The sequence below is a fragment of the Equus caballus genome, chromosome 18 (assembly GCF_041296265.1).
Source record: "Equus caballus isolate H_3958 breed thoroughbred chromosome 18, TB-T2T, whole genome shotgun sequence".
Lineage (NCBI taxonomy): Eukaryota > Metazoa > Chordata > Mammalia > Perissodactyla > Equidae > Equus > Equus caballus.
Genome location: NC_091701.1, coordinates 77054144 through 77079341, shown reverse-complemented (window position 1 = coordinate 77079341; position 25198 = coordinate 77054144). Strand labels below are relative to the sequence as shown.

At 43.5% G+C, this 25198-nt stretch overlaps 1 protein-coding gene across 7 annotated transcripts; it reads right to left on the bottom strand.

Moving 5' to 3' along the window:
• Positions 1 to 14: 14 nt before the first annotated feature.
• On the bottom strand, positions 15 to 23393 carry CASP8 (caspase 8). Of its 7 annotated transcripts, none has more exons than XM_001496753.5 (11): positions 22962 to 23393; positions 22035 to 22164; positions 20637 to 20707; positions 12422 to 12759; positions 9117 to 9222; positions 8030 to 8168; positions 7872 to 7916; positions 7167 to 7231; positions 5462 to 5603; positions 2891 to 3392; positions 15 to 1632 (listed from the first exon to the last, which is right to left on the bottom strand). In XM_001496753.5, exons 4-11 carry the CDS (start codon positions 12724 to 12726, stop codon positions 1497 to 1499), a joined length of 1440 nt encoding a protein of 479 aa, XP_001496803.1. In that variant the 5' UTR covers positions 12727 to 12759; positions 20637 to 20707; positions 22035 to 22164; positions 22962 to 23393; the 3' UTR covers positions 15 to 1496. The 7 variants fall into 7 exon arrangements, with proteins under 7 accessions (XP_001496803.1, XP_014587810.1, XP_014587811.1 ...); XM_014732324.3 differs by having other exon boundaries at positions 22028 to 22164; positions 22962 to 23110; XM_014732325.3 differs by lacking the exon at positions 22035 to 22164 and having other exon boundaries at positions 22962 to 23101.
• Positions 23394 to 25198: the final 1805 nt, after the last annotated feature.

Below are 25198 nucleotides of genomic sequence, written 5' to 3'. Positions count from 1 at the left end.
TCTCCAAGGAATAGTAAGGTAAAATTATATTTTATTCTATTAAAAATATTTTTGAAAAAATCTTCTTAAAAAAACTTACTTCTTAAAAGTAATGTAATTCCTAAATATTTGGAATGAAATGATATATATAAAAAAGAGCAAATGCAGAAGAGCACAGCATCATTAGTAAAAAAGCCAGTTACACTGGCTGAAACAGAAGCATGGATAAACCATCAGAGCAATAAGAGAAAAGGCTGAGAGGGGAATTTAGAAACAACATAAAGAATTTGTAAAATATTTTTAATTTTTAAAAGATTTTAACATAAGAAATATTTTAGGGGCTGGCTCCGTGGCCAAGTGGTTAAGTTCGTGCTCTGCTGCAGCGGCCCAGGGTTTGGATCCTGGGCACGGACATGGCACAGCTCGTCAGGCCACGTCGAGGCGGCATCCCACATCCCACAACTAGAAGGACCTGCAACTAAGATATACAACTATGTACAGGGGGTTGGGAAGACAAAGCAGGAAAAAAAAAAAAAAAAAGAAGATTGGCAATAGTTGTTAGCTCAGGTGCCAATCTTTAAAAAAAAAAAGAAATATTTTAGAGAAAGTTGTAAAGTAGTGTGGAGGATGGCTTGGAAAGGGAAGGACCGGAAGTACAAAGAAGTGAATATCAGATTAACATCAGCCCTTTCAAAAGTGAACTTAATGGTGTACTTATGAATAACAAAAACAAGGGAAATCATGCCAGGTTTCATGAAATCTCAGTGTAAACAGTCTTGGTGTCTTTCCCACTGGAGAGCAGCGTCTTCTCCCAGCTCAGGAGAGGAGGCTCGTGTCTGTCCTTCTGAGATCACTTGTCACTCTCGCCAGCTGTCACCAGGCTGGATGTGGGAGCGTCACACCCTGAACCTCATACGCAGGGAGCAGGAATGTGAGTCTGGCAAATTCTCATAGGAACCAGGAAGGAGGGGAGGGTGAGTATGGGTTTCTTGACACTTACTGTCTCCTGACATTTAACAACGTTCGCTGATCCGAGGCCTTTCACCACCTCCCCTTCTTCATGTGCCTCGTCAAGTCTCTGGTCTAGCATTAACTCTGTGTTCAAGGTCAAAGCTGCAGAATGGAACCCTTAACTTTGTTTTTAAAGTTTAACAATTTGAAGGGAATTAAATGATTCTAAGTTGAAAGCAGATGAGAGATATGTGGAAAACATTCTGTCACTGTTTTTGACTCTTTATGATATTATATTTCTTTTAAACTTAACTAGACTTTAAAAATCTACCATAAGTTTTTTAAAACTTTTTCATTGAGTTAAAAATATAATTAAAGTCGTGCCCATGGCTAGAAATGTCCAGCTGTTATTGCAGGGCCAGAGAGTTAGGCTTGAATTTGCATAAAAATTAGATTGTCCTGACTCCCATTCTCTCCCTTTCCGGCCATCCAAAAAAAAAAAGGCAAAATAGCAGCATCTTAGTAACAATAAATTAAGCATAGTGTTACGCAAATAAACAATGGCATCAATTCAGAGGGAAGACGAGTCTTTTTCTCAGCGTGAAAGTAGGTTGAGGCATCTGTTTCCCCATATTTTTCTTGTCGTCCTTACTGCTCACTTCAAAGTTCACATTGGTTAGGATGGTCAGAATGTCTTCGCCCCTGAAAAGTAGAACATAACATGGTGACATATGTGGGGACAGAACAACTGGTCAGCCCTTCCATCTGCTGTGCTCAGTGATAGTTATTTCCCTCAAAACATCAGGCATTTGAAATAATAAGTTGCTAAACCAAGACCTACCACAGCTTTCCGAGCAAAGGAAATGAGTTGTCTCAGAACTTAACAGCTTATCTTCCGTTTACTCAGGATCTCTACTAACCATCAGAATCTTCAGTGTCAACATCAGGTTTGGTTTCTTTCCCTCCTGACCTGTTTGTACCTCACTCTGCTCCACGTCCTATGTCACTTGCCCCCCATAATCGCCTCAATACCCCCCAACATCCACCCAAGCATTGACATTGCTTCTGTGGATTCACCTATGATACAACCAAACTTCAGGCAAGTGAAAATCGAATGTTCCCTGAAACCACCTCTTCTCTTTCTCACCAGCCTCTCTTCTCAGGTTAGCTGGGCAGCCTGTTTGTCCACTTCTGTAGCTAGCCCAGAGAACCTTGCAGGGTTCATGGTCTGAGTTACAAAATGAAAACATAGTGTTGATGTTATGGTTCACTCCTTTATCTGCTATGGGACATTCTTGACTTTCATACACTTAAAACATAATGAGATATAGAACTAGAAAGAACCTGCAGACGATTCCCTGGTATTCATCTGTCACCTGTGTGTGCATTTGGGTGAACTGTGACATACAAAATCATCATTTAACTAAAGAAAGCACAGGATGTTACAAATGAGGGAAGGATATTTTCCCACATTTTGCGGCTTCAAATCAGGCCAAATTAGTGGGAACATAAAGCGTTTTTACTTTTTGGTACTTATCTCCCTTGATACACCAAGAAGGTTTGAGGTTGGATAGTTACTATAGAACTTTTGACACAGTTGGCGGATTTTAAACATTGAAATGGGCTACTGCCTTCTTGGAAGACTTCCAAAACTAATTGAGTTGTCTCAGTTATGTTTCTGCCTAGAGACAAATCTGGACTATATGCCTTTACCATCCTTCCCAGCTCTATGATGCTCTGATCATCCTTTGAGGGCTAAATAAAGAATACTCCTTAGTAGGTATCTCCATTTTTTCCACCTGTTAACTAAAGACGTTAACACTTGCCCTCTCTCCCACTTTGCAACTGACCTAGGAAGTACAGCTTTGCGATCCACAGCTAGACATCTAGAGATGAATGAAGTTCTTTTGCCTACTCAACTCAGCTCAACTCAACTCAACACTGAGGAGGCAAAAATTACCTAGGACATCTTTCTCTGAGGCTCTGACAAAGTGACTGGATATACCAGGTCCCTTCCAAGGGGTTTCGGTAGGAAACACAGTTGTTCACAGTGGCCATCCCCAGCAGAAAGTCAGCCTCATCTGGGATGCATCTCTTCTGAAATGATGAGTCCATTTCTAAATAGGCATCCGTCAGTTCCGAGTCAGTCTCAACAGCTATACCTTTCTGGTAATTATCCCCTTGACAAGCCTGAATAAAAAAGATTTTGGGTTTGCCTGCGAGGGAAGGGCAGTTAGAACCAGTGAAGTAAGAGGTCAGCTCATAGATGGAGGCTTCCTGCCCATCGCAGCCGTAGATGATGCCTTTGTCTCCATGGGAGAGGATGCAGCAGATGAAGCAGTCCTTCTTTTTGTGGTCCATCTCTTGGTACTCTCGCAGAGCATCACAGATATCCTTTGCTGTGGAGTTTTTGTAAGGCACTACCTCAAAATGAAGCTCAGTAAAGGTCATGCTCAAAGCCTCTGAAAAGTGAAATAAGCAAAGTCATATTACACCACAATAATTCCCAGACCACAGCCCAGAGCTAGAGAGAACATTGATCAGATAAGAATTTGAACTGAAACTTCAGAACAAAACCCTCTATATTAGTAGCTAGATTCCACAGGCTTCTAATATTTACTACCACCAGCTGAAAACATTTCCTAGTCCTGAGGCAAATGAGAAAGGGGACAGAGCTGTTGTTGGCCTGTTGTCTTTTCTCAACTAGTCTACAAGATGGGTAAGCTGTAATTTAGGCTTACTGTGGAACCAACCTAAAAAATGATTGTATTACTTACATAATTAGAAAAAAAGGTAAAATAATTTTCTTAATAAAAGATCTATATTTACTTTATCCTGAACATTCTCAAAAGGGCTTATCATAATACAAGGTATAAATGTTTAAAAAGTCAAGTAGAACTAAAAGGCCTGTTATAAAAAAGCTATCCTGTCTCTGCCCTTCTCTCACCCAGTCGTGTTCCATGAAGGCAACCATTTCCAACTTTTAACTACTTTTTTTGGTATTAGCCTCCATTTTGTAATAAATTTGAGTACATTGCTATTTACACATTTATAAATTTTAGACTATTGTATTGAGTTCCCATTATGAAGGATGAGCATTTGGTGCTCTTACACAATTATTTACAACTTTAAGTTGAATCAACAGTAATATTTGTATTAGCAGAACTATGTAAACACAACATTCTTCAATTGTGCTTCCTTTCTTACTAAATTTTTTGTCTTTCCTGGAATTAGCAATTGCATTATTTTTCATTGCTTTGTTTTCTATATGCTTAACATTATTTCTCCCCAAAATGCTCTAATAGACTTAGTCAGTCTTTCAGCATTTTCAGACTGCCTGTCTGATCCTCTTTCTTAAAAATGAAAATTATATACATTTAAGGTGTACAACATGATGATATATGTAGTGAAATGATTACTGCAATCAAGCTAATAAGGTATCTCCTGACATAGTTACCTTGTGTGTGTGTGTGTATGTGACAAGACCACCTGAAATCTACTCTTAGCGTATTTCCAGTATTCAATACAGTGTTATTAACTATAGTCACCATGCTGTACATTAGACCTCTAGACTTATGCATCCTACATAACTGCAACTGTTGGTATCCTTTGACCAAAAGGCCAGAAATACAATCAAATATTATTTTAATTAAAAGTTTTAATAGTAAGTGAATGGAAATCAAAGGTCTGAAACCTTTTCTTCAATACCAAGATGTATGTTGATGAATGATGTAGTCAATGGACTTAAGTTGTGTGGTTTTTTAAAATCTTAGAATGGATTTACTTGACTAAACAAAATTAACAGAGACCATTAGCATAGTCCTGATGATTAAAATCAGCCTACTTTAATTTTCTAAATTTTACTCAATTGAAAAAATACCATTGCCTGATATTATAACTCAATTACTATTTTCAAAAATTCTTTAATCAAATAAAAATTCTTAGTATCACAATGGTTGGGTTGAATTATTTCTATTATTGCTTTTTATTGTAGCCATTTCTATGTTCACATGCTGCAAATTATTCTTTCATTTAACTTGTAAGTTCTCAATTTTAGCCAAAATAGGCTGAGCAAAAGGATTTCTGGCTAGATTAACATTTGAAAATGCTATTTCTGTTAAGGACTCACAATTTCTGCTGCCCTCATAGCCCGACTTTTATAAATGCAACTTCTACAAGTGGTTTTGATACCAAGGCAATGTTTCCGCCTAATATCCAATGCATTCTCCAGAAACACTGCTCGTTTAGTGGAATTAAAAGTAAAGCGATTGCTGCTTTTCATTATAAGATTTTTGGTAAAATTTGATATTTTATCTGTATACATACATTGCTGTGATTTAAAAATTAATTTAAAAAAAACAAAAGCAGCAAACTAGCAAATATATAAGAATGTTCTTCACCTCCACAGGGAAATATGGTTATAGCCATTTTTTTGGAAACATGTGGCCCTGTTCGTACAGCTTTCCTTCTCCCCTTTTGATAAAAACGTAGGCATTAGAAATATTTCACCTCTCTTTGGGTTCTACTGTACCTGCATCCAAATCCGTTCCATTCCTATCCTTAATGTTCTGAAGTTTGGGCACGTCCCGCCGTGCGGCGCTAAAATCATGATTGTTAAAGATCAAACAGTATCCTCGAGGTTTGCTTTCCATTCGGTAAACTTTGTCTGACGTCTGAAAAACAAAAATCCAACCCAGGCGCTGAGTCTGTGGGTCAAACACTTGAGACGTGAACAAACAGCTCCCCAGTGAGAGGTCAGGCTGCCCCGCCCCCCAGCCAAGATGGGACGCACGCGCACTAACCACCAACGTGACATCTTTTCCCAAACGAGCTGGTTTCCGCCTCTTCCGCTCTCGCACAGGCTCCCCAGGGTCTGCCCCAACTTAGTGTGTGCAGTCAGTGCCCCAATGCTTGGGCACTTTTGCACTGATATTAATATTGTTGTATCATCATTGTTTGTTCTCCTTTCTGCTCAAGGCAGAAACCCTCAGTACCAGGGGTAGGATCTACTCATGTGTGAAGCTCGCTCTGCAGTTGCTGAATGGATGACAGGTCTTGGTGCTGCCTTTGGGCTGTCCCTGGTGACCTTGGGATTCCCTTGGCTGTTTACTCAACTCATCCATGCTTCTGGCCTAACAGCTGAGAGCCAGCTCCTCACACACAACAGAGTGTGGCCCCAGGATCTTTAAAGCTGATGGCTTAATCCGGCTTTCAGGACCACAGCAACTCGAGGAGCACGATGCCACGGTCAGGCAGGTCTGGCTCTGCTGCAGGTTACACTGTCCACACTCTAAGACCTGATGGGACAGTCAGAGGTGGCCCTGTGTCCTTCTGATGTTCCCAGGGCTGTTTCAGTGCTGACATATTCAGCCTTTATTGGGAAACCCGTGCAGCTCCTTGAGGTGGAGAAAAGGCTCCAAGCTAGGGGGCCGAATTCTTGGCTCTACTACTTGATAATCTTAAGACTTAGGGCCAGTGACCTGATGGCTCTTGCCCTCAGCCTGCTGGCTGTCGGCGGGACGACACTTGTGGAGTGCCTTACTGTCCACCGAGTGCCAGTGACTGCAGTTAAGCCTTGCTCTTCAGGCTGAGCAAGGCCTGGGCGCTCACTCAGGAGCCCACCAGTAAATGGTCTCTCAAGCTGAATTTCAACTCCCCCACGGGACCGTGGTGTTCCTGCGCTTCCGCCCCGGGAGAAGCAAACGGGCTAGTGAGTCAGTGGTGAAGTGTTGAGTGTTACTAAAGAGAAGTGACTGCATCTAGAAAGCCCATTCTCGTGCCAGCTCACTGAGAGGGAGCACAGAGGCAGCTAGATGGTGAGCGTTTGCTGCTTGTCCCTAATCACAAGGGAGAAACAGCTTTGAAATGTCAAGGTGGAAGAAAAGGCTTTGCTTTTTCCCATCCTGCTGGCCTCTTCCCCCACAGCCCTCTCCCAGTTCGCTGCTGCAGCTGCTGGAAACATGGTACCGGGTGGCCCCTCCAACTATTCCAATGCCTCTGTCTCTGGTTTCTAAATAAAATTTTAACACGTAAGAAACCGAAGAGATCACATTTTTAAAATTAAAAAACACATTTTAAAGTTGTCCTTTGTGAATTTTTTCTACAGTTCTCAAATTTTTCAGTAAGTCTCTGCCCCTTATTCAGTAACTTTCTCTGGAAGCTAAAAAAAAGCTAAGGAATGTGGTAACTAGAAGCTGCAATGCGCAGAGAAAAAGGAACGGGAGGTTTCCACGTACCTGGGACTCGCTGTTCTGCTGTCCTGGAGAGTCGGACATTGCCTGCCCTGCGAGCGAGCCCTCCCCTGCGAGCAATCGAGACACAGGGGCGTGAGACTTGTGCAGAAGGTAATCTGCTAAAGAAACATGTAGCACGAAGACAACATAAGGTCCCTTTTAAAATGAAAATTCATGGGGGCCGGCCCCGTGGCCGAGTGGTTAAGTTCACGCACTCCGCTTTGGCGGCCCAGGGTTTCACCAGTTTGGATCTTGGGCGCGGACATGGCAGCGCTCATCAGGCCACACTGAGGTGGCATCCCATATGCCACAACTAGAAGGACCCACAACTAAAATATACAGCTATGTACAGGGGGGATTTGGGGAGAAAAAGCAGGAAAAAAAAAAGAAAATTCACAGACTGCCTTGAACACAATATCCTTGCAGTGCACAGAATAAGTAACAATCTTATTACAACTAACTCTGCAGGCATTTCAAACTTGCTAGCCTGGGGCTGCAGGGTCTGTGTCTTTTGACAGTTCTCTTTACATCTTTCAATGTGTAGAGAAGGTGACATCAAGTAGGCACTGAGCCTTCGTCCTGATGTTAGGAGAGCAGGTCCTTTCAGATGTGGCTGTGATAGAAGGTTGTGGCCAGGAGGCAACGAGGCCTGATAGCCTCGTTGTAAGTTAACTAAATAAGTCTGGAAAACATATCTCTAAGTATTACCATTTGAAAATTCATCCGGACTTCTTTCAAGGCTGATTCTTCCCTCTGAATTAAAAAAAGAAACACGTGCATATTTGATTAGAAACAACTCTGACAGAGAGGAATTTGTCAGCTGAAGAACACCTTTTGCTGATTCACAGCTGTCACTTTATTTCTACCTCTGCTTAATTCTTCATAATCGTTGATTTTCTTTAGCAGGCTCTTGTTGACTTGCTCACAGATTTTTTTCAGGGTGTCCAAGTTTCTTTCCCCTAGCATGACCCTCTTCTCCATCTCTATGAAAATATCAAGCAGGATCTAGAGGGAGGAGAAATAAAGTTGCAAGACTGCATTGAGCCACATTGGCTTTTACATTAGATTTTTTTTTTTTACTTCTACTTTCTCCAAGCCAAGGGCCCACCCTAGCTTCTGAAGCCAACCCTCGTGAGAGGACATTCTGGCCCTATAAAGACAAGTGACTACTAGGGAAGCAGTTCTGTGTTTTCTGGCCCAGAAAGACAGAAATGGAAGATAGAGGAGAAGCCACATCAGACGGCACCCAGGCCCCAGCTCGTGTGCTGAAACCCCTGTGGACGCCTCTCTGTGAGGACTGAACAGCCGAGTGCATGGCTGAGACCCAGCAGCCTGGGCCCCATGGTGACAGCCTTGGGGACTGCTTCACACCTAGCATTGCCTACACACCTGATCCACTGCCAGACCTGAGTTCCCTCACCACAGACGCACACACAGACATGCACACACACATATCACACACACACAGTCATGCACACACACATACATGACACCACACCAAATACACACAGACATGCACACACATGCATGGCACTGCACATGCCCCACACAGGCTTGCACACACACCACACACACAGACACCACACACACACACACAGAGTTCCAGGACCCAAGTTGTTTCAGAGACTGAAGAAATGAGGAAAATGTCTCAGGCCCCCCACTGTCTTTCCTGGCTCTGCAGGGTCCCACATGGGGCTGTGCTTCCCACAACCAGCCTTCTTCTCCTGCTCCTGACTCTGCCTTGCTCCTGATAATTAATGTGAGCAGCACTTCACAGTATACAAAGGAATCGTATCTACAACCCTCATGCCTGAGAGCTTTCTTCTTCTCTCTTGGAATAAAAAGTGAGAATTCAGTTTGCTTTCACCAGACTAGCCCTCTCTTCCGTCCCAGAAGCCACCCGCTGACGCATCCCCGGGACTGAGTCTCTCACTGAGCAAGACCAGGTCTTACCATGTCGTCATCCAGTCTGCATTTGGGGAGCTCCCGGCTCAAAAGAAACTTAAAGGACTTCAATTCCAGTTTGTTGACATCTTCTGAAATCTGAAAAAGCATGACCCTGTGGTGGAAATGGAGACACTTTAGAAAAGCTTTCTTCAGGGATTCCCCATTTGATGCACAGAGTCACAGCACGCTTGATTCCAACGGCCTCCCTTTAAAATAAAGCCAGCTAATGACATAATTTAGAAGTTGAGTCCTTGGAAAGAGGCTGGCGCAGTGACACAGACGACTAGACTCATGCTCAACCATCCCACCCTTAACAGAATTTAGAGTTCCGCCGAACTTGTTCTGTTAGTTTCAATTAAATGAACCCTGTTTTTCCTTTGTCCCTTCACTATAAAATCAAGATTTTGTTGCAATAGAAAAAAGTTTCAATTTTGGAAATAATCCTTTTCAAAATGCAAATCGCATCATAACTTCCTTAACTAAAACTCAACAGTGTTCTCCCAGTCCTTGCCTTCAGTAGGAGAGCCAAACACTCGGTTCTGGGCTACAGACCTTTGTGACCTGAGCCCAGCCCACCTCCTCCTCTTGGCCACTCCTCACCACCTCCCTCATGTCCGTTCCTGGCACATCCAGCTGCCTGCTCCTCACCCCTTTACGCCATGCCCCCTACACCCCGTTCCCTTGTCTATCAACAGACCATCACTCATCCACTAAGGCACTGCCTGCGGGTCCTCAAGGCTGCATTCACCCTGCTGTGCCTTTGTTCACGGTCCATGCCCTTTTTGTTTCCAAAAGCCCAGACGGTTGTGAGATGAGTGTTTAAGTGCAGGGGACCCAGAATATGGGTGTCGGAACCTTGATCCCACCAGCTGTGAGCTGAGTGACTTTAGACATCTTATGCATTTTTTGCTCATCTACACTTGAAACTATCTACACCAGTGGGAGGTGTTGAGACTACGTGAATGAGTTTATCTGAAGTGCTTAAACCAATCTTTGGCAACATACTAAATGTTCAATACACAATAGGCATTATTATTATTTCCTAATGTATTATAGGCTCTTGGCATATGCCTGCTGAATGAACAACGGAATGTTTTATAAGTGAACAAAACCTTTCATTATTATGGTGTAAAGTAAAGTAACTTTAATAAAAAAATATGTTAACTTCAAAATTAAATTAGAAAATTAAAATTCCAAAAATAAAAATAGTGTAGAAATAGAAGTTACTCAGTACTATCATCTACTTCGTGCTCTTTCTCAGGGAATCTCTACCCTAAAAATATTTCTCTAAAGCCTTCTCAGTTTGGCCAAGATTGGGTTCAGTCAAAACTTTATTTTAACTTTATTACAAGTTAGCTTGTCCTTTTACTTTCCTCATTACTGAAACCTGCTGGCTTTCTTGTACCATCGTTGTCTAAAAACCCTGAATAGTTTATAAGACATTTATTTTACAGGTAGCCAATTATAATTTGAAAATAAAACTGTCTAGTATTTTCTTATAAATGGAAAGTGGCCGCACTGGCACATTTTTAACTTCCTGCTGACGTTTAACATTGATGACCAAGCAGTAGATGATACTTGTGCTAATGCTTACGTTTCCAAGCTAAAATTGGAAGATTTTAACAGACAGACCCTGCCCTACGTGGGGACTCTCGGCCTTCCGACAGAGAGGCACAGGCCATTGTCTGGCCTTGGCAGTTTGTGTCAGCCTAGCTCATGTGGCAGAAGGAGTGCCACTTTCAGAAGACCAAGACAGTGGGCACAAGACGAGACCCTCCAGCTTTCCTGGTTCTAGGGTTGTTGTTTTTTACGATTAATTGATGCCTTAAGGAAAAAATTCCTCATAAGGACTTCACAATTCTATTAAACCAAACTTATCCAGTATTAAACGGTGTCCTCCCCCACTCTCCCCCCAGTTCAGTCTGCCCAGAACGTGTCAATGTGACCTTATGGAAAAACTGTCTTTACTGATGTAATTTTGTAAGATGAGGTCATACCAGATTAGGGTGGGCCCTAATCCAGTGACTGGAGTCCTTAAAAGAAGAAGGATTCAGACAGACACAGAGAGAAGAATGGAGGCAGGGATCGAGGCGACACACCTAGAGGACAAGGAATGCCAAGATTTGCCTGCAGAAACCAGGAGCCAAGGGAGGAGCATGAAACAGATTGTCCCAGGGAGCCTCCAGAGCAGAATCTGCCCACACCTTGATTCAGACTTCTAGCCTCAAAACTGTGAGAGAATAAATTTCTCTACTGTGTTGAGCCATCGCGTTCGTGGTACTTGGTTACGCCAACCCTAGGAAACAAACGCCCAGAAGGTCTCCTTTGTCATTTAAAATCAGAATGGTCATGCCTCAAGTAGAGAAACAGACGACAAGGAACGTGCCAGAATCTCAGGTCTCTGAGCAGAGAAGGATGGCAATAGTAGAGGACAGCAGCTTTCAGCCCCAGCTGTGAGGACTTAAGGTCGCACGTGCCACAGTTACTGACACACAAGCAGAGACAGTGAAACGGGCCACAGCTAAGGTCTGAGTACAAGTTTTCTGAAAGGAAAGCCAAAAATAATTTTAAGCAGTGTCTCATAACGGGATGTTGCAAGAGAGACCTTGGCAACGTGTTTCTATTTTTAAAGTCTTATCACCGAATCTCAAAGATGTAACTGAATGTGGCTTGTCACCCCTGGCTTAGCCACTCTCCCACGGGAGGGGCGGCCGAGCTGCCAGGCCCTTGGCAACACCGATGACCTAAGCCCTTGCTGTCCTCCTGGCAGCAGCCAGGCTCACAGGGGCTAAGCCGGCTGGGACGGGGGGCGGGCCTGGCCAATCCACAGCGGCTCACACCCCTCACTGGAGAACTTTAGGATGGAAGTCTTCACGTGTAGACTAAAGGCCTAAACCCCACTGGGAATTCCCGTGGTCATCCACAGCCGGTGGGAGGGGGACCTCAGGCGGGAAGCAGTGACGCTTTATCCAGTAACAGGCAAAGCGAGCACACTATGTGGGCACCAGCAGAGCAGAGGCACCCAGATCATAAACACACGACAGAGAGAGAGACTGAACATTTAGAAAAGTCTACTTTAATGTCAGCAGACCTATAGGTAACGTTTCACCTTGAAAAAAAATTTTTATTTTATGCCTCACCTTTTCTTTTTCCTGAATTATACATAAAGTCTCTAAATTTCTCAATCTGGCCCTGGTGGGACATCTTCCCAGAGCCTCCAAAGTCACACACGAGCCGCATCAGCCCCGCCCACAGAGACGCATCCGTGCAGCCCGCCCCTCCCGGGCCCACAATGCGGAGGCTCTCCCCACCTGTAGGCAGAGATCTGGGCCCTGCCCGGTGACTGCAGCTCTCTCTCCATCTCCTCCTTGCTGGTGTCCAGCTCGGTGGTCAGTAGATCCAGTCTGTTAATTCGGAAAAGCAGCTCCTTCAGGAAGGACAGGTTGCTCTCCTCCAGCAGTCTCTTCTCCTGGAGCCTCTGGAATAACATCAGGGCGTCCTGGATGGGTTCCTGCTTCCTTTGTGGGATGTGGTCCAGGCTCAGGAACTTGAGGGAGGCCAGCTCGTCACTGTCCAGCTGTTCCCCAATATTGTACAGACAACTGTTGAAATTCATTCTGGTGGAGTGTTAGGAGAATGCAGTCGTTGCCTAGGTCAAAATACAATTATATTCAGATGAGGAAGAAAGGTACCATTTACTGGTTTATTGTCTTATCAAAAGCTATTACCTCTACTATATGCCAGATATTCTGCTGTGGATACGGGGGAGAAAACAAAGAGGACAAGCTCCTGCTCTCGAGTAGCTTACTAATTAGGAAGGTAGATATACAAAGTAGCCAATGGTCAGAGAGTTGTGACCAGGGTGCGGTAGGAATGTAGAGGGAGGATCCCTAACTCCGTGTGGGGAAGGGCTTCCCTACAGAAGGCACCTTTGAGGAGAACATGGGAAAGGACAATTCTTGCAGGAAATAATTTATGCAAAAGACTGAGGCAAGAACGTTCAAGTCAAGTCAGGCAGCAAAAGGAGCTCAAGAAAGTAAGCACAAAGGGTTTGGGACGGGGAGTGAGGGGGCAAAGGGATGAAGCTGTTGCCAGGAACCGTTAGAAGGAGCCTCATCCTTGAGGGCGAGGGGTTCAGGCTTTGTCTTAAACATGATGGGGATTTAAGAAAGGATTGCAAACATGAGAATAACATCATCGACTGGGTATTCACCTTCACACTGTGGAGGACAGGGTGGGAGTGTTGGAGGCAGAAGAAGTGATGGGACATGACCGTAACAATGGTGGTGGGAGGATATGATGCAGGCCTGTTACCCAAGGGCCTTAGCATCAACACCCACAGCTGGTCAGAAACCTGAGACTGGAAACCGAACCAGGCCAACCCTGTCAATCCTTTCAACTCAGTCTCTGAATCAAGTTATGTGGTATTTTCACCAACTACACATTTGAGTAGGTGAAAAAGGAGAGGGCAATATTTCAGGAAACCCCAGGCGACTTTCACGCAAGCAGCCCAGGGTCTGGGGTTTCCCCTCACTCGAGCCCCTTATGTCACCTTGGCTGACTTCTCCCCAGCCTCCCTGCTCTGATAGGCCCATCTTCATGGTGAAAGGAGCCTGGGAGCTCCTTTGTGAGTGTTTGTACCAGATTCTTCATAGGAACAAGACTGGGACCCGGCTCTGTAAGGCGGGCTACAGTGTCGCCCGCAAAGCCAGCAAGCTCCCCCACTGCCGACTGCCGCAGGGAGGTGGGTAGTGCAGCGGTTCAGAGTAGGGGCCTTTGGGCAGCTCCCGTCCTCTGAGCGTTAGATTGCTCCTCTGTACAATGGGGATGAGAGGAACACCCATCTCCTAGAGCATGTGAACACAGAACACCCACGATGCATTTAGAATAATGGCCAGGAACTAATGGTGCCAAATGAGGGCTAACCCAAAAGAAGGTAAAAGACCCTGCTGGGGGTCCAGACAGGAACCAGGCATGTGACCAGGAGCACTTCCCTCACCCTCCCAGTTTTCCCATCCCCTCAGTTGGAAGCAGCGGTTTTCAGACTCTTCGCAGTGGAAGAACTCTTCGTTAAGCCTTACTCAGATGCTCCTTTGCCTTAAGAGGTGGTCCTGGAGGGCTACCGTTTGCAAACTTTGAACCGGAACCTTTAAGTTCCCATCCAGCTCCAGCATTTCCTCCATCCCACAGACTCTGTGCCCTTGGGCACTCTCCTTAACCTCAAATAACCTTAACCTGTTTCCACCTATTTCCTCCCTGGAACCAAGCAGATGAGTGGGCTCCCGGATCTGTAAACGCCCTGTGTTCATTAACATTCTTGGATGAAACACAAACCCTGAGTCTGTCACTCAGAGGTCGTGATCAAATGGACCAGGACCATCTATTTTCTACATCTGATCTTAAAAACGAAATACTCGCACATTAAATAAGTTTTAATATCTTTAAAAAATAGCCCAAAAGTCTTTGAAACTTTTCGTTTTTCCTTTTAAAAACACCTTTCGCCTCCTTCCTGATTATAGAAGCAGTATTTTTTGGTGAAAATTGAAAATACAGTGAATTATAACGCAGTCACAGTCATTATTATTATACACCACACACACACAAAGATACATGTGTATAAAAATTAGAATCAAGCTGCATATCTAGGTGTGTACACCTGGTTCCCCCCCCTTAATATTGATAATGAACATCTACCTCTACCATTAAATATTCTTCTTTGGCATATTTTTAATGTTTCTGGATTTCTAGCATGTGATTATATCACAATTTATTTTAAGCAATTTTTCATTTCTTTAGTGTTAAAAATCATATTGCATTGAGAGGCTTTCCCATATATCTTGTACATATCTCTGATTATTTCCTTCTTAGAATTGGAATTATGGGGCAAAATCTTTTTTCTCCCTTTTAATCTAGAACTTACAGCATTGTTTAGATGTTTTCTTGATTCAGGAAACTAGAGGGATGATGCATTGGAAGGACAAACTTTGCACAGGATTCACGAAGGCTGTAGAGCCTAGACCTTTCATTGCAAAAGCAGTCAATTATCAAGAAAATACTTTTATTTAGGAAAGATACTTTAAATATCTGGCCAGCACCTAACAGCCTATGTTCAAAGTACCACAAACAAAAACTGCTGGACTTAGAAGGAAACAAACTAGCAAGCCCGTTTCTTAAATCCAACTCTGTAGAAACACAAGTGTGGTCAACAGAGTATGTGCATGGAGTCTCAGCACAGCATTACGTGGACCCTGAACAACTAGAAAAGTCCCAAATGTCCTTCCATCAAGGAACGGCTACACAGACTAAGGGGTAGTCATACTACAGAGTAGTATGCAGGAGTTAAGAGAAACGCACTCAGATCTTCTGAAATAAAAATAGGTAGATATCCAAGACGTGCTATGTGACAGTGAAAAAAGTGAAGAAAGCAAGTTGCAATATAACAAAAAAATCATACCATCTAAAAATACTCAAAGCAACAAATTAGATTTTTGGTGACTACAGACATTTAACTAAAAGCAGGAAATAAAAGGTAAGGAGGTTCTGGAAAGAGACATACCAAACTCATTAGGTTACTCTCTCTGGGCAGTGGAGGAGAGAACTAGAATTCGAGGGTGAAGCATCAAGAAAAGGGAACGTGCCTTTCCTGTAATGTGTCAAGGAGAAGGTATGCAGATACGACCTGTGCAAATGAAATTAATGTGAAAATACTAGCTGGGGTGTGTTCTTGTGTCTAAGGTAGTCTAAGGAAGTACGTGGGGGCAGGGCAGGAAATGAGGTTTGGTGGGAAGCAGGGGGCAGATAATGCAGATCTCAGGGCTTCCTCCTCCAGGTAGGAGGCCGGGGTACAGAGGAGAGGCACAATCCCATTTGTGTTCCTAACAGAAAACAAAATATTAGAAGAACTTAAACTTTTAAAAGAGGTTAAGAGAACTCGAATAAGTTACTTTCCCCCCAAATAGCAGGAAACTTTCACACATCTCTCTCAGAAACTGAAAAATCTATAGAAGACCTTAGAAGATCTGAGTAGCACAATCAACAAACGCCAACAGGCATTTCCTCTCAGTAGCAAATACGCATCCTTTCAAACACATACAAAATATTCACAAGAATTGTCCACAAAGAAAATCTTAATAGATTTCTAAAGAGCAGAAAAATACAGTCCACATTTTCTAACACTTAAAAGTTAACAATGAAATTAGAAATTAATGTGTAATTAGAAATTAACAATAAAAAATGAAATTAGACTTTAACCATGACAAATGGCCAAAACAAACACACTACAAAAAGGGCAGTCCACACATAGGTGGCTTTTCCAGCACAAGGTGTCAGAACAGTTGGGCAGACTTCTAGAACAAACTGAAATGGACCCTAACTGAAAGCCTTACATCAAAATAAATTTCAGATGGATCAAAGATTAAAACTCTAAAATTAACGTGCTAAGGAAAGAAACATAGGAGAATTTTTCAAAATAATCTTGCAGCAGTGAAGAACTTTTCCAAGGATAACAGAAAGCCCAAAAGCCATTAAGGAAAGATTGATAAATGTCCTTAAATAACAACTGAAATATTCTGCAAAAATAACCTGAACAAACAAACAAAAATCTTGCACTGGGGGAAAAAAGGCAATGATTTGATGTACGATAGAAAAGGGACCAATTTTCTTAAAATAAGCCTCCTATAAGTCAATTTAAAAAAGAGAAAGAGAGAGAGGTGAATAACCCACTGCATAAACAGGTAGAGATCACAAGCAGACAGTCCAGAGAAAAGTATGTACAATGGCTTTACTTTTTAAAACCAACGGCTTTTACACATTTGAAAAGATGTTCAACTTCATTCACAGCAAGGAAAACAAAAAGGGAAACTGAAATTGCAAACTACCATTTTTTAACCATCAAATTGGTGAAGCCCAAAACTTGCAATACAGTGCTGTGAGAGGGTGGAATAAAAACAGGTAGGTGGTAATTTGACCATATGGGTCAAAATATAAAATGTACATATCCTTTGACCGCATCATTTAACTTCCAGGAGTTTTTCCTACATTAGCTTAAACGTTAGTGTGATAAAACACACATAAAGGTTACCTATGGCAGCATTGCTTGACATAAAAGAGTAGAAAGAACCATTTATCAGTATCAGAAGAGTTAAATAAGCTATTAATCACATTCAGGGGAACTCTATTCAGCTCTTAAAAAGGATGGGAAGATCTACATGATTGGAAATGTGTGATTTATAAAATGGCCTGAGCGGCCCTGCTGGTCTAGTGGTTAAGACTCAGCGCTCTCACCACCATGGCTCGGGTTCGTTTCCCCGGGCCCTGACTCCTAGGTTGTCATACTGTGGCAGCGGCATGTTTGCTGTGATGCTGAAAGCTATGCCATCAGTATTTCCGATACCAGCAGGGTCACCCATGGAGGTGAGAGGATGGTGCAAAAAGACCAGGCAGGGTCAGCTCTGCTGTCCACATGGTCACTAGGAATTGTCCACGGCGCTAACAACAGTATAATGCATTATTATGTGGTGCATGGATTTGTGTATTCACAGGTCTTTAAATAAAACACACAGGAAGCTGCTTCACTGGTTGCCTCAGAGGAGAGGAACTGGAGGGATGGGAGAGGCTTAGGGTGGACAGAAGAGGGGCTTGCTTTACATTCTATAATACCCTTTTTGAATTTTTACCATATCCATGTATTACTACTTTAAATGTACAAATACCTAAATTAAAATCTTTATTTAAAGACTCATTTTCTTTCATATTCTGGAAAGGACGTAAACTATGTTCAGCCCTGTTTAGCACAGTTAGGGCCAGTGTCCCTAAAACTTTAAATCCGTTCTAAGCACTGTTAAAATCTCATTTTACAGAATAAAATTGATCAAAGAATCAAATGAAAGCAGAATCTCCTTTTTCCCTCCACAATTATTTTTTTCTGATGATAACAATGCTTATTGTATTCATTCTAGAAAATACAGAAAAGATTTTTAAAAAAATAAAAATTAGCCATAATTCTATCACCTAAAGATAGATGCCTAATAATACTTTACTGTCTTTCTTACCAAATATTTTATGTATACGTATTTTTCCACACATTTGAACACACCATATTTCTGAGATATAAGTAGATTTTTCCACTGGCAACATTGTAAGAACATCTTGATGTCTTCATTTTTTTTTTCCACAGCACAGATTTTTAAATCTGTAAAGCATCTAATCATATGAATGGGCCATAATTTATGCAACCAGTCCCTGATTCATTTAGGATGATCTTAAAATGCAGATCTCCATGTACACTCCTGATTATATTCCTAGAATAATTTCCTAGAAGTAGTATTACTGAGTCAAAAGGAATAAACCTTTTTAAGTTATATAGTCAATAGTATTTTCTGACAGTATATAATTAAAAAAAGAATCCTACAATCCAAAGGCAGAATGACATGAACTTGGACGTGACATGACTGGTGCTCGGCTCCTGTCCTCTGTAGCCAGTTCAGCCACGCATTTCGTCATCTTTGCAATAACACGACGATGCTTCCTAAGTGATTTTTGCATCATGCCGTAATGGCGCTGAGAAGGACGCCTGTGGTAGGGTACTCAGTCTCTGTGAGTTTGTTCGATTAGGTGACAAGTCTTTCTAGTCACAGTGCCCGGGCAGCAATCACCTGCCCAGGATCTTACACCGTTTACAGAGGGCGCCTGCCAGCATCAGGCTCTGAGTGCAGGCACCCGGCTTCTTGTTTCACAGCCCCGGGTTCACGGCCCGAGCCCAGGGGCCAGAAATGTTGGTAAAGTAACAGCTTTACAAGAACACTCACTGCTGTATTTTTCTGATCCTCAAATAGTAAAAGTGCACTTGTGCCTTAGAGAAAGTGAAGAAGAGTGTAAAAAGAAAAAGAAAAATCTCTCAGAAACTCATCATTCAGAAGTAATTCTTCTGTCACATTTGGTGTTTTTTTCCCAATTTAATTTACATATTTTGTTTTAGTGTATGTATGTACATATATAAGATGTATAAATTAGAATCTTTTGGTACATAATACGTATAAGGCGGAAGAGAGTGGTGGATGGAAACACCTCCAGGAAGTTTTCTTTTACTTTCAATTTTACAATATGTGTTAAATAATAAATCTGTTAAATAATAAATTCAACTGTATAATATCTGTTAATAATAAATCTGCTACATACAAATATGTTATATATAAATATATTTGTAGTATATAGTATATTTTATATATTATATAATAAATTTATGTCAGGAAGTCTTTCCATGTAAATGTGTATATTATGATATATAAATGTTTATAACATATATCCCTGTAAACATAAAAATATTTTTTCTTGTCTCATTTTACTACAAGCCTCTGAAGAACTATTATCGCCCTCATCTTACTACTGTGAAAAATCAGTTTAGAAATCAAGGTAATGAGAGCACAGTCAGGCTCAGATTTAAGCATCTCACTCGGGAGCTGCAATGCCAGGCTCTGCCAAAATTCAGACTTTTTTCTAATTGCACTTGGAAGCCAGTGAAGGAATTTAGCAAAAAAAGACATATAATCATAATATTTTTAAAGATTAAAATTATAAAAAATTTTAAAAGACCAAAAAAACCCACCCAAAACACGAAAACATGAATTCTTAACAAATCCACTATAGCAGAGAGAGGGTCAGAACTTTACAAACCAACCAGCAGGCGCTGGAGCCTGGATTCAGACCTCGGCACCTCATTCCAGAGTCCCAACTCTACCCTCACCTTATACGCCACAAGTTAAATTGCAAATAAACTCCATCTACGCACAAACAATCCTTCTAGCAATATTCCAGCAGCACGCTAGCTCCTTCAGTGATATGGATAACTACCTCAAAGCTAGGGAAAATAAACCCAAAACTTGCATTAACCTTTTGAGACAAAAATCTGCATCTCATTCAAAGCTCCAGAGAACTTGAAAGCCGCTCTGAGCCTAAACCCCTAAGTGAGGGTGTGGCTGCTTCCTCCACCCAGGATGGCCACCCCAGATTGGGGGCTCCCACAGAACCTGACAGGCATCCACACGGTCCACCGCAGGGCCCTGCGGCCAGGGCCTTCCCACAGCATAGTAAAGGTGTTCAAACTCAATCAAACCTGTAACCAACCAGTAATTTTCCAACTGAATGACATTCATGACTTCACCTCTGCATGCTTGACCCCACAAGCACAGGTCTCTGATTTTGTCGGTCTGTGCATGCCATTCTATTATTTTCTGGATTGTTCTGTACCTTTTTAATTTCCTTTAAAAAATGAATAATTGAACTATTTGGGTTATATGGATAGCTATATGGATAGCTGTACTTGGAGCATTCCAGAAAAGCCCCCAGGGACACATCAATCTGAGCTGGAGGGGCCTTGAGATCTGGAAACTGTGGGGCGCTCGCCATGACTCTCAGAGGAAGTGCTAACTCTGTGCTCTACACTCCAATGCAAGGATCACCCAGATCCCACCCTCAGCAGCCTAGAAAACTCTAGAATCGAAGGTCTTCTTCCCCAAAGGCCCAACCAACCTTACAAAGGCCAATCCTGGGACCTTCACAGTGGCAGCAGCTTCTTCTCAGGCTTCTTTCTCCTGGTGCATCTAAGACAAGAGTGAAAAACAAGTGAAGAACCAAAAGCACAGCTCGCTCTACTTCCTGTTTTCAAAACTCCTGAGTCGATAGGCTGAGTGAGGTAGGCCGGCCTCGGAGCCGCGCCTCCTCCTAGAGCTGCGAGAGAGAGGCCAGGTACAACAGGCCACAGAGTGCTGGCTGGGGAAGCTGGCCACCCGAACCTTGGCTCTGGCTGTGTGACTTTGGACGGGTCTTTTCACCTCCGGGGCCTCAGTACCACAATCCGAAAGAAGAAAGTTGGACTGGATGTCAACTAAGAACACTTTCTTTTCATATTTCAGGAATTTACAGATTTTCTGGGTTCATTATTAAGACTTTAATGTTTTCATTCAATAAGTATTGGTTGAGCACTTCAGAGAGATCGTGAGATCTGAGAACTGCGTGCCCTCCCCACGGCTCTCACGGCTTGCTAACTCCTACAGCTAACTCCCGCAGTTTCCCACCTGCACTCAAACACAAGGATCACCTCCATGGGCCCCGAGGCCACTAGATTCCCCCCTTAGCAGTCTAGAAAATTCTAGAACCAAAGGCCTTCCTCCAAGGAGGCCCAGCAGACCTTACCACAGAGGCAAATCCTGGGGCCCTCACCGTGGTCTGGGCCCTGGTGATGTGAACACATCTTAGCCTTTTCTTTTTGCTGTGAGTTGGTTGAAATGTTTTCTGATGTTAAAAGTAGGGGAAAAAAATCAAGTACCTCTCTTCTCTGAAACTGCCTTTTTTCTTTCCCCAAAAGAAACATAAGCTTTTGGAGGGCAGAGGCTCACATGAGAGCTGAGAGGATGAGACAAGGTGTGTGGAAGCGCCTCTTCGCCTTAACAGGCGAGGCAAGGGTGCCACGGTAATATGAAGCCCCTCACGACCGCTTGATTCCACCTGCAAAGCCCGTGTGAGAACACAGCAAGGGAATGAAAGCCTGTCAGTGGCTAAATCCGCGCCCAGGAGGTGTTCCCTGGCTCTTTCTTGATGCTTCCTGAGCATCCACCCCACCACTTGTCTTGCTATTTTGTGACTAGTTCCTATCCTGGGCTGTGAGCCTCACAGGTCAGGTACCACATCTTTCATGTCCGTGTTCCCAGGACCTGCCACGGGAGTAGCAAGATCCAGAACATACAAACGTTTCCTGCAAATCAACAGGAAAAGAAGGACAATGGATACAAACGTGGAGCTCCCTGACAATGGATACAAACGTGGAGCTCCCTGATAGGATGCTCAAATAGCCAAAGGTACCAAGTGATGGTCAAACTCATCAGTAATCCGGGACACGCAAAATGAAGCAACGAGATACCCACTTTATACCTATCGGATTGGCAAAGGCTTGCGAGATGGATCAGGCCAAGGATTGGTGGCCAGGTTCTTACGTAGTCCTCATACAGGATTGTGGAGCCTGTCCACCATGTGTTCCCTCGCAGTGGTTAGGGAGTGGGACCTGGCAAAATACACAGAACTTAGAGGGCAGAGTGCTTCCTCTTTACAAATAATACTAATACGTAATAATAATTGCTAACAACTACTGGGTACTTCGTGGTGCCTGTCACTCTTATAAGTGGTTAACACATACTATCTCCTTCAATCCTCCCAACCACCTCAGGAGGTAGCATTAATCCCATTTAATGATGAGGAAACAGAGAGAGAAATACTTACTTGCTCCAGGTGACAGAGTTTAAAATTAGTGTACACACACAAAACAATGATACATTTTGCAAAGACACAGATCAATTCAGGGATATGTATCAAAAGATGTAGACAGTTGTCTTTGGGAGCCGGTGAGGGGGTTGGAAGTGCGGTGGGAGTGGGGGGATCAAAGAAAGTGCCTAGAATGCAGCGGGGAGGGGGGGGGGGAGGGCTGCGGGCTGGGAGTCCAAGGACGACAGGGCATGGAGCCTGATAGAATGATTAACTCAACCTCTGTCCCAGGGCCTAACAGAAAAGGAAACAAACATAAGTAGGTTAATAAAGTCTTGTGGGATCCAGCAGGAGGGAGTCAGTGTGTCTGTGTTGAGGTGTCTGGGGAGACTCTGTGACCAGAAAAGCAGCAGAGGGACTGGAGGCTCCTCAGAGTTAAAGAGGCACGAGGCGGTGGCTGTGGTTCAGAGAGGAACCTCGCTGGGGCATCAGGACCCTGGCAGGCCCTGTGGTGTCCCCACTCGGCAGGCCAGAGCTGACCCCCAGTGAGTGAGTCTGGAAACGCGGTCCCCAGAAGCCATCTCTGCACCAGGCACTCACCTTCTCCAACCAGTCCCAGCAACATCACAGTCACCGGGTCCCCAAGCCAAGACCCCTGAACAGCCTAACTTCACACACTCAAATTCCTGAGGCTTGTCCACACAGCCAGAGAAAAGTCCCGTGAAACAGGGAGGGAGGAGGGGAGCAGAAGGGAAACGCCTCCAGGAAGAAGACTTCTTTCACTTTCGATCTCCCCGCCCCAGCTTTTCTCCTCCGAGGGACTCTCTTCCTGTTTCTCTGCTCTCCACATTCAGAATTTACTAGCAAATTCAACAGGGCTTTAAAAAATGACAAGAGGCAGAGGAGAACCTGTGAAATCATTGCCCTCCGGCAGAAGGGCAGAATCTGGTCTCAGCAAGGAGAAAGAAACTGTCTCAACAGAAAGAACTAGAGAATAAGCCTGATTCCTAAAACTGGAGAACAGAATGACTCACTCCAACAAGAAATGTTTCTTATTTGAAGCAACCGATGCCCAAGATCCAACCATTCAGAGGAGGAGGAGCTGACAGACAATTCGTCATTGTGCAAACTGAAAACCAGGAAGCTGGACATGCTTTACTGGAAGGCATTTCTGCTGACTACATTTAGTATTAATAACCCCTGTAAAAGACAGGCTTCAGACTGCCATGGCAAGTATAATGCCACTCTCCCCTGACAGGGGTCTGAGGAGAGGAATTGCCCCTCTGTGCTGTGGCCCAAATCTCAGCCTGGAAGCCACAGACTAGCCCTGAGATCCTGGGGCTGGGGCGCTCCTTGAGTCAAAGCAGGCTTCTAGCTGAAATGTGGGGAGACTCTGTGTGAAAAAAGGGGGGTGGGTCTGATCCAGTCCTGAGTAGGCTAACAGCACTGTTCGCACCCCTGGCCACGCGCCCAGGGCTATAGTGAGCAGGGCCTCTCCGAGCCGAGGCTGGGGCGGTGGTGATACGGAGATCTGTCTCTCAGGACCTGCCCTGGGCCCTCCCCAGCTTTTCTTCGTCCTTCATACCCTCCCCACTCTCTGCTTCTGTTTCCTGTTTGAATTCTTTTAGGGATTTTCTGCCCGTTTGTTTTCTTTTATAAAGATTTTATTTTCCTTTTTCTCCCAAAGCCCCCCGGTACATAGTTGTGTATTTTTAGTTGTGGGTTCTTCTAGTTGTGGCGTGTGGGATGCCGCCTCAGCACGGCCTGATGAGCAGTGCCATGTCCGCGCCCAGGATCCGAACCAGCGTAACCCTGGGCCGCTGAAGCGGAGTGCACGAACTCACCCACTCGGCCACAGGGCCGGCCCCTGCCCTTTTGTTTTCATATCTTGTACATTTTAAAAAATTATTTTATTGAGGTCATATTGGCTTATAAAATTGTGTAAATTTCAGGTGTACATTATTATATTTCCGTTTCTATATAGATTGTATTGTGTCCACCACCCATAGTCTGGGGTTCATCTGTCACCATACACATGTGCCCCCTATACCTTTTGCCCTCCCCCAACTCCTTTCCCCTCAGCCACATGCAAAAGAATGAAAGTAGACCACTATCTTACACCATATGCAAAAATTAACTCAAAATGGATTAAAGACTTGAATGCAAGACCTGAAACTATAAAACTCCTAGATGAAAACGTAGGCAGTACACCCTTTGACGTGGGTCTTAGCAGCATATTTTCAAGTACCATGTCTGACCGGGCAAGGGAAACAAAAGAAAAAATAAACAAATGGACTACATCATCTTGTGCATTTGTAACTGAAACACTGACAATAATGCAGTACCTATATTTGTACCCTTTACACGAATTATCTCTAATTCTCTCAGCAATGCAGGGGATCGTTCTCCCACGTGATGGATGAGGAAACTGAGGCTTAAACAGTTACATAGACTCAAACTCAGTCCTGTTGGGCCACACACAAGGATTTTTCCACTATAACACAATAGCCCCTCTTCCCCAACGCTTAGGATTTGAAGTGAACCGTGGGGATGGAAGAGCAATAAATTTAAACTAGGATAGAGTGACTATGCACAAAGGTCAGACAGTCTTTGGGTTCTCAGTCCCCTGAGAAAAGGAGCTGGTCTAATGGCACCCGCTAACATTTATCAAACATTTTGTGTGCCAGACACGACCACCTAAACTGGCTCATTTCACCTTCTGGACAATTCTCAGAAGTGGATGCTATTTTTGCTCCCATTTTATGGATGAGGAAGCTGAGGCTTGGAGAAGTTGAAAGCTTTGGCCAAGTGCATTCAACTAGCGAGTGACAGAATGA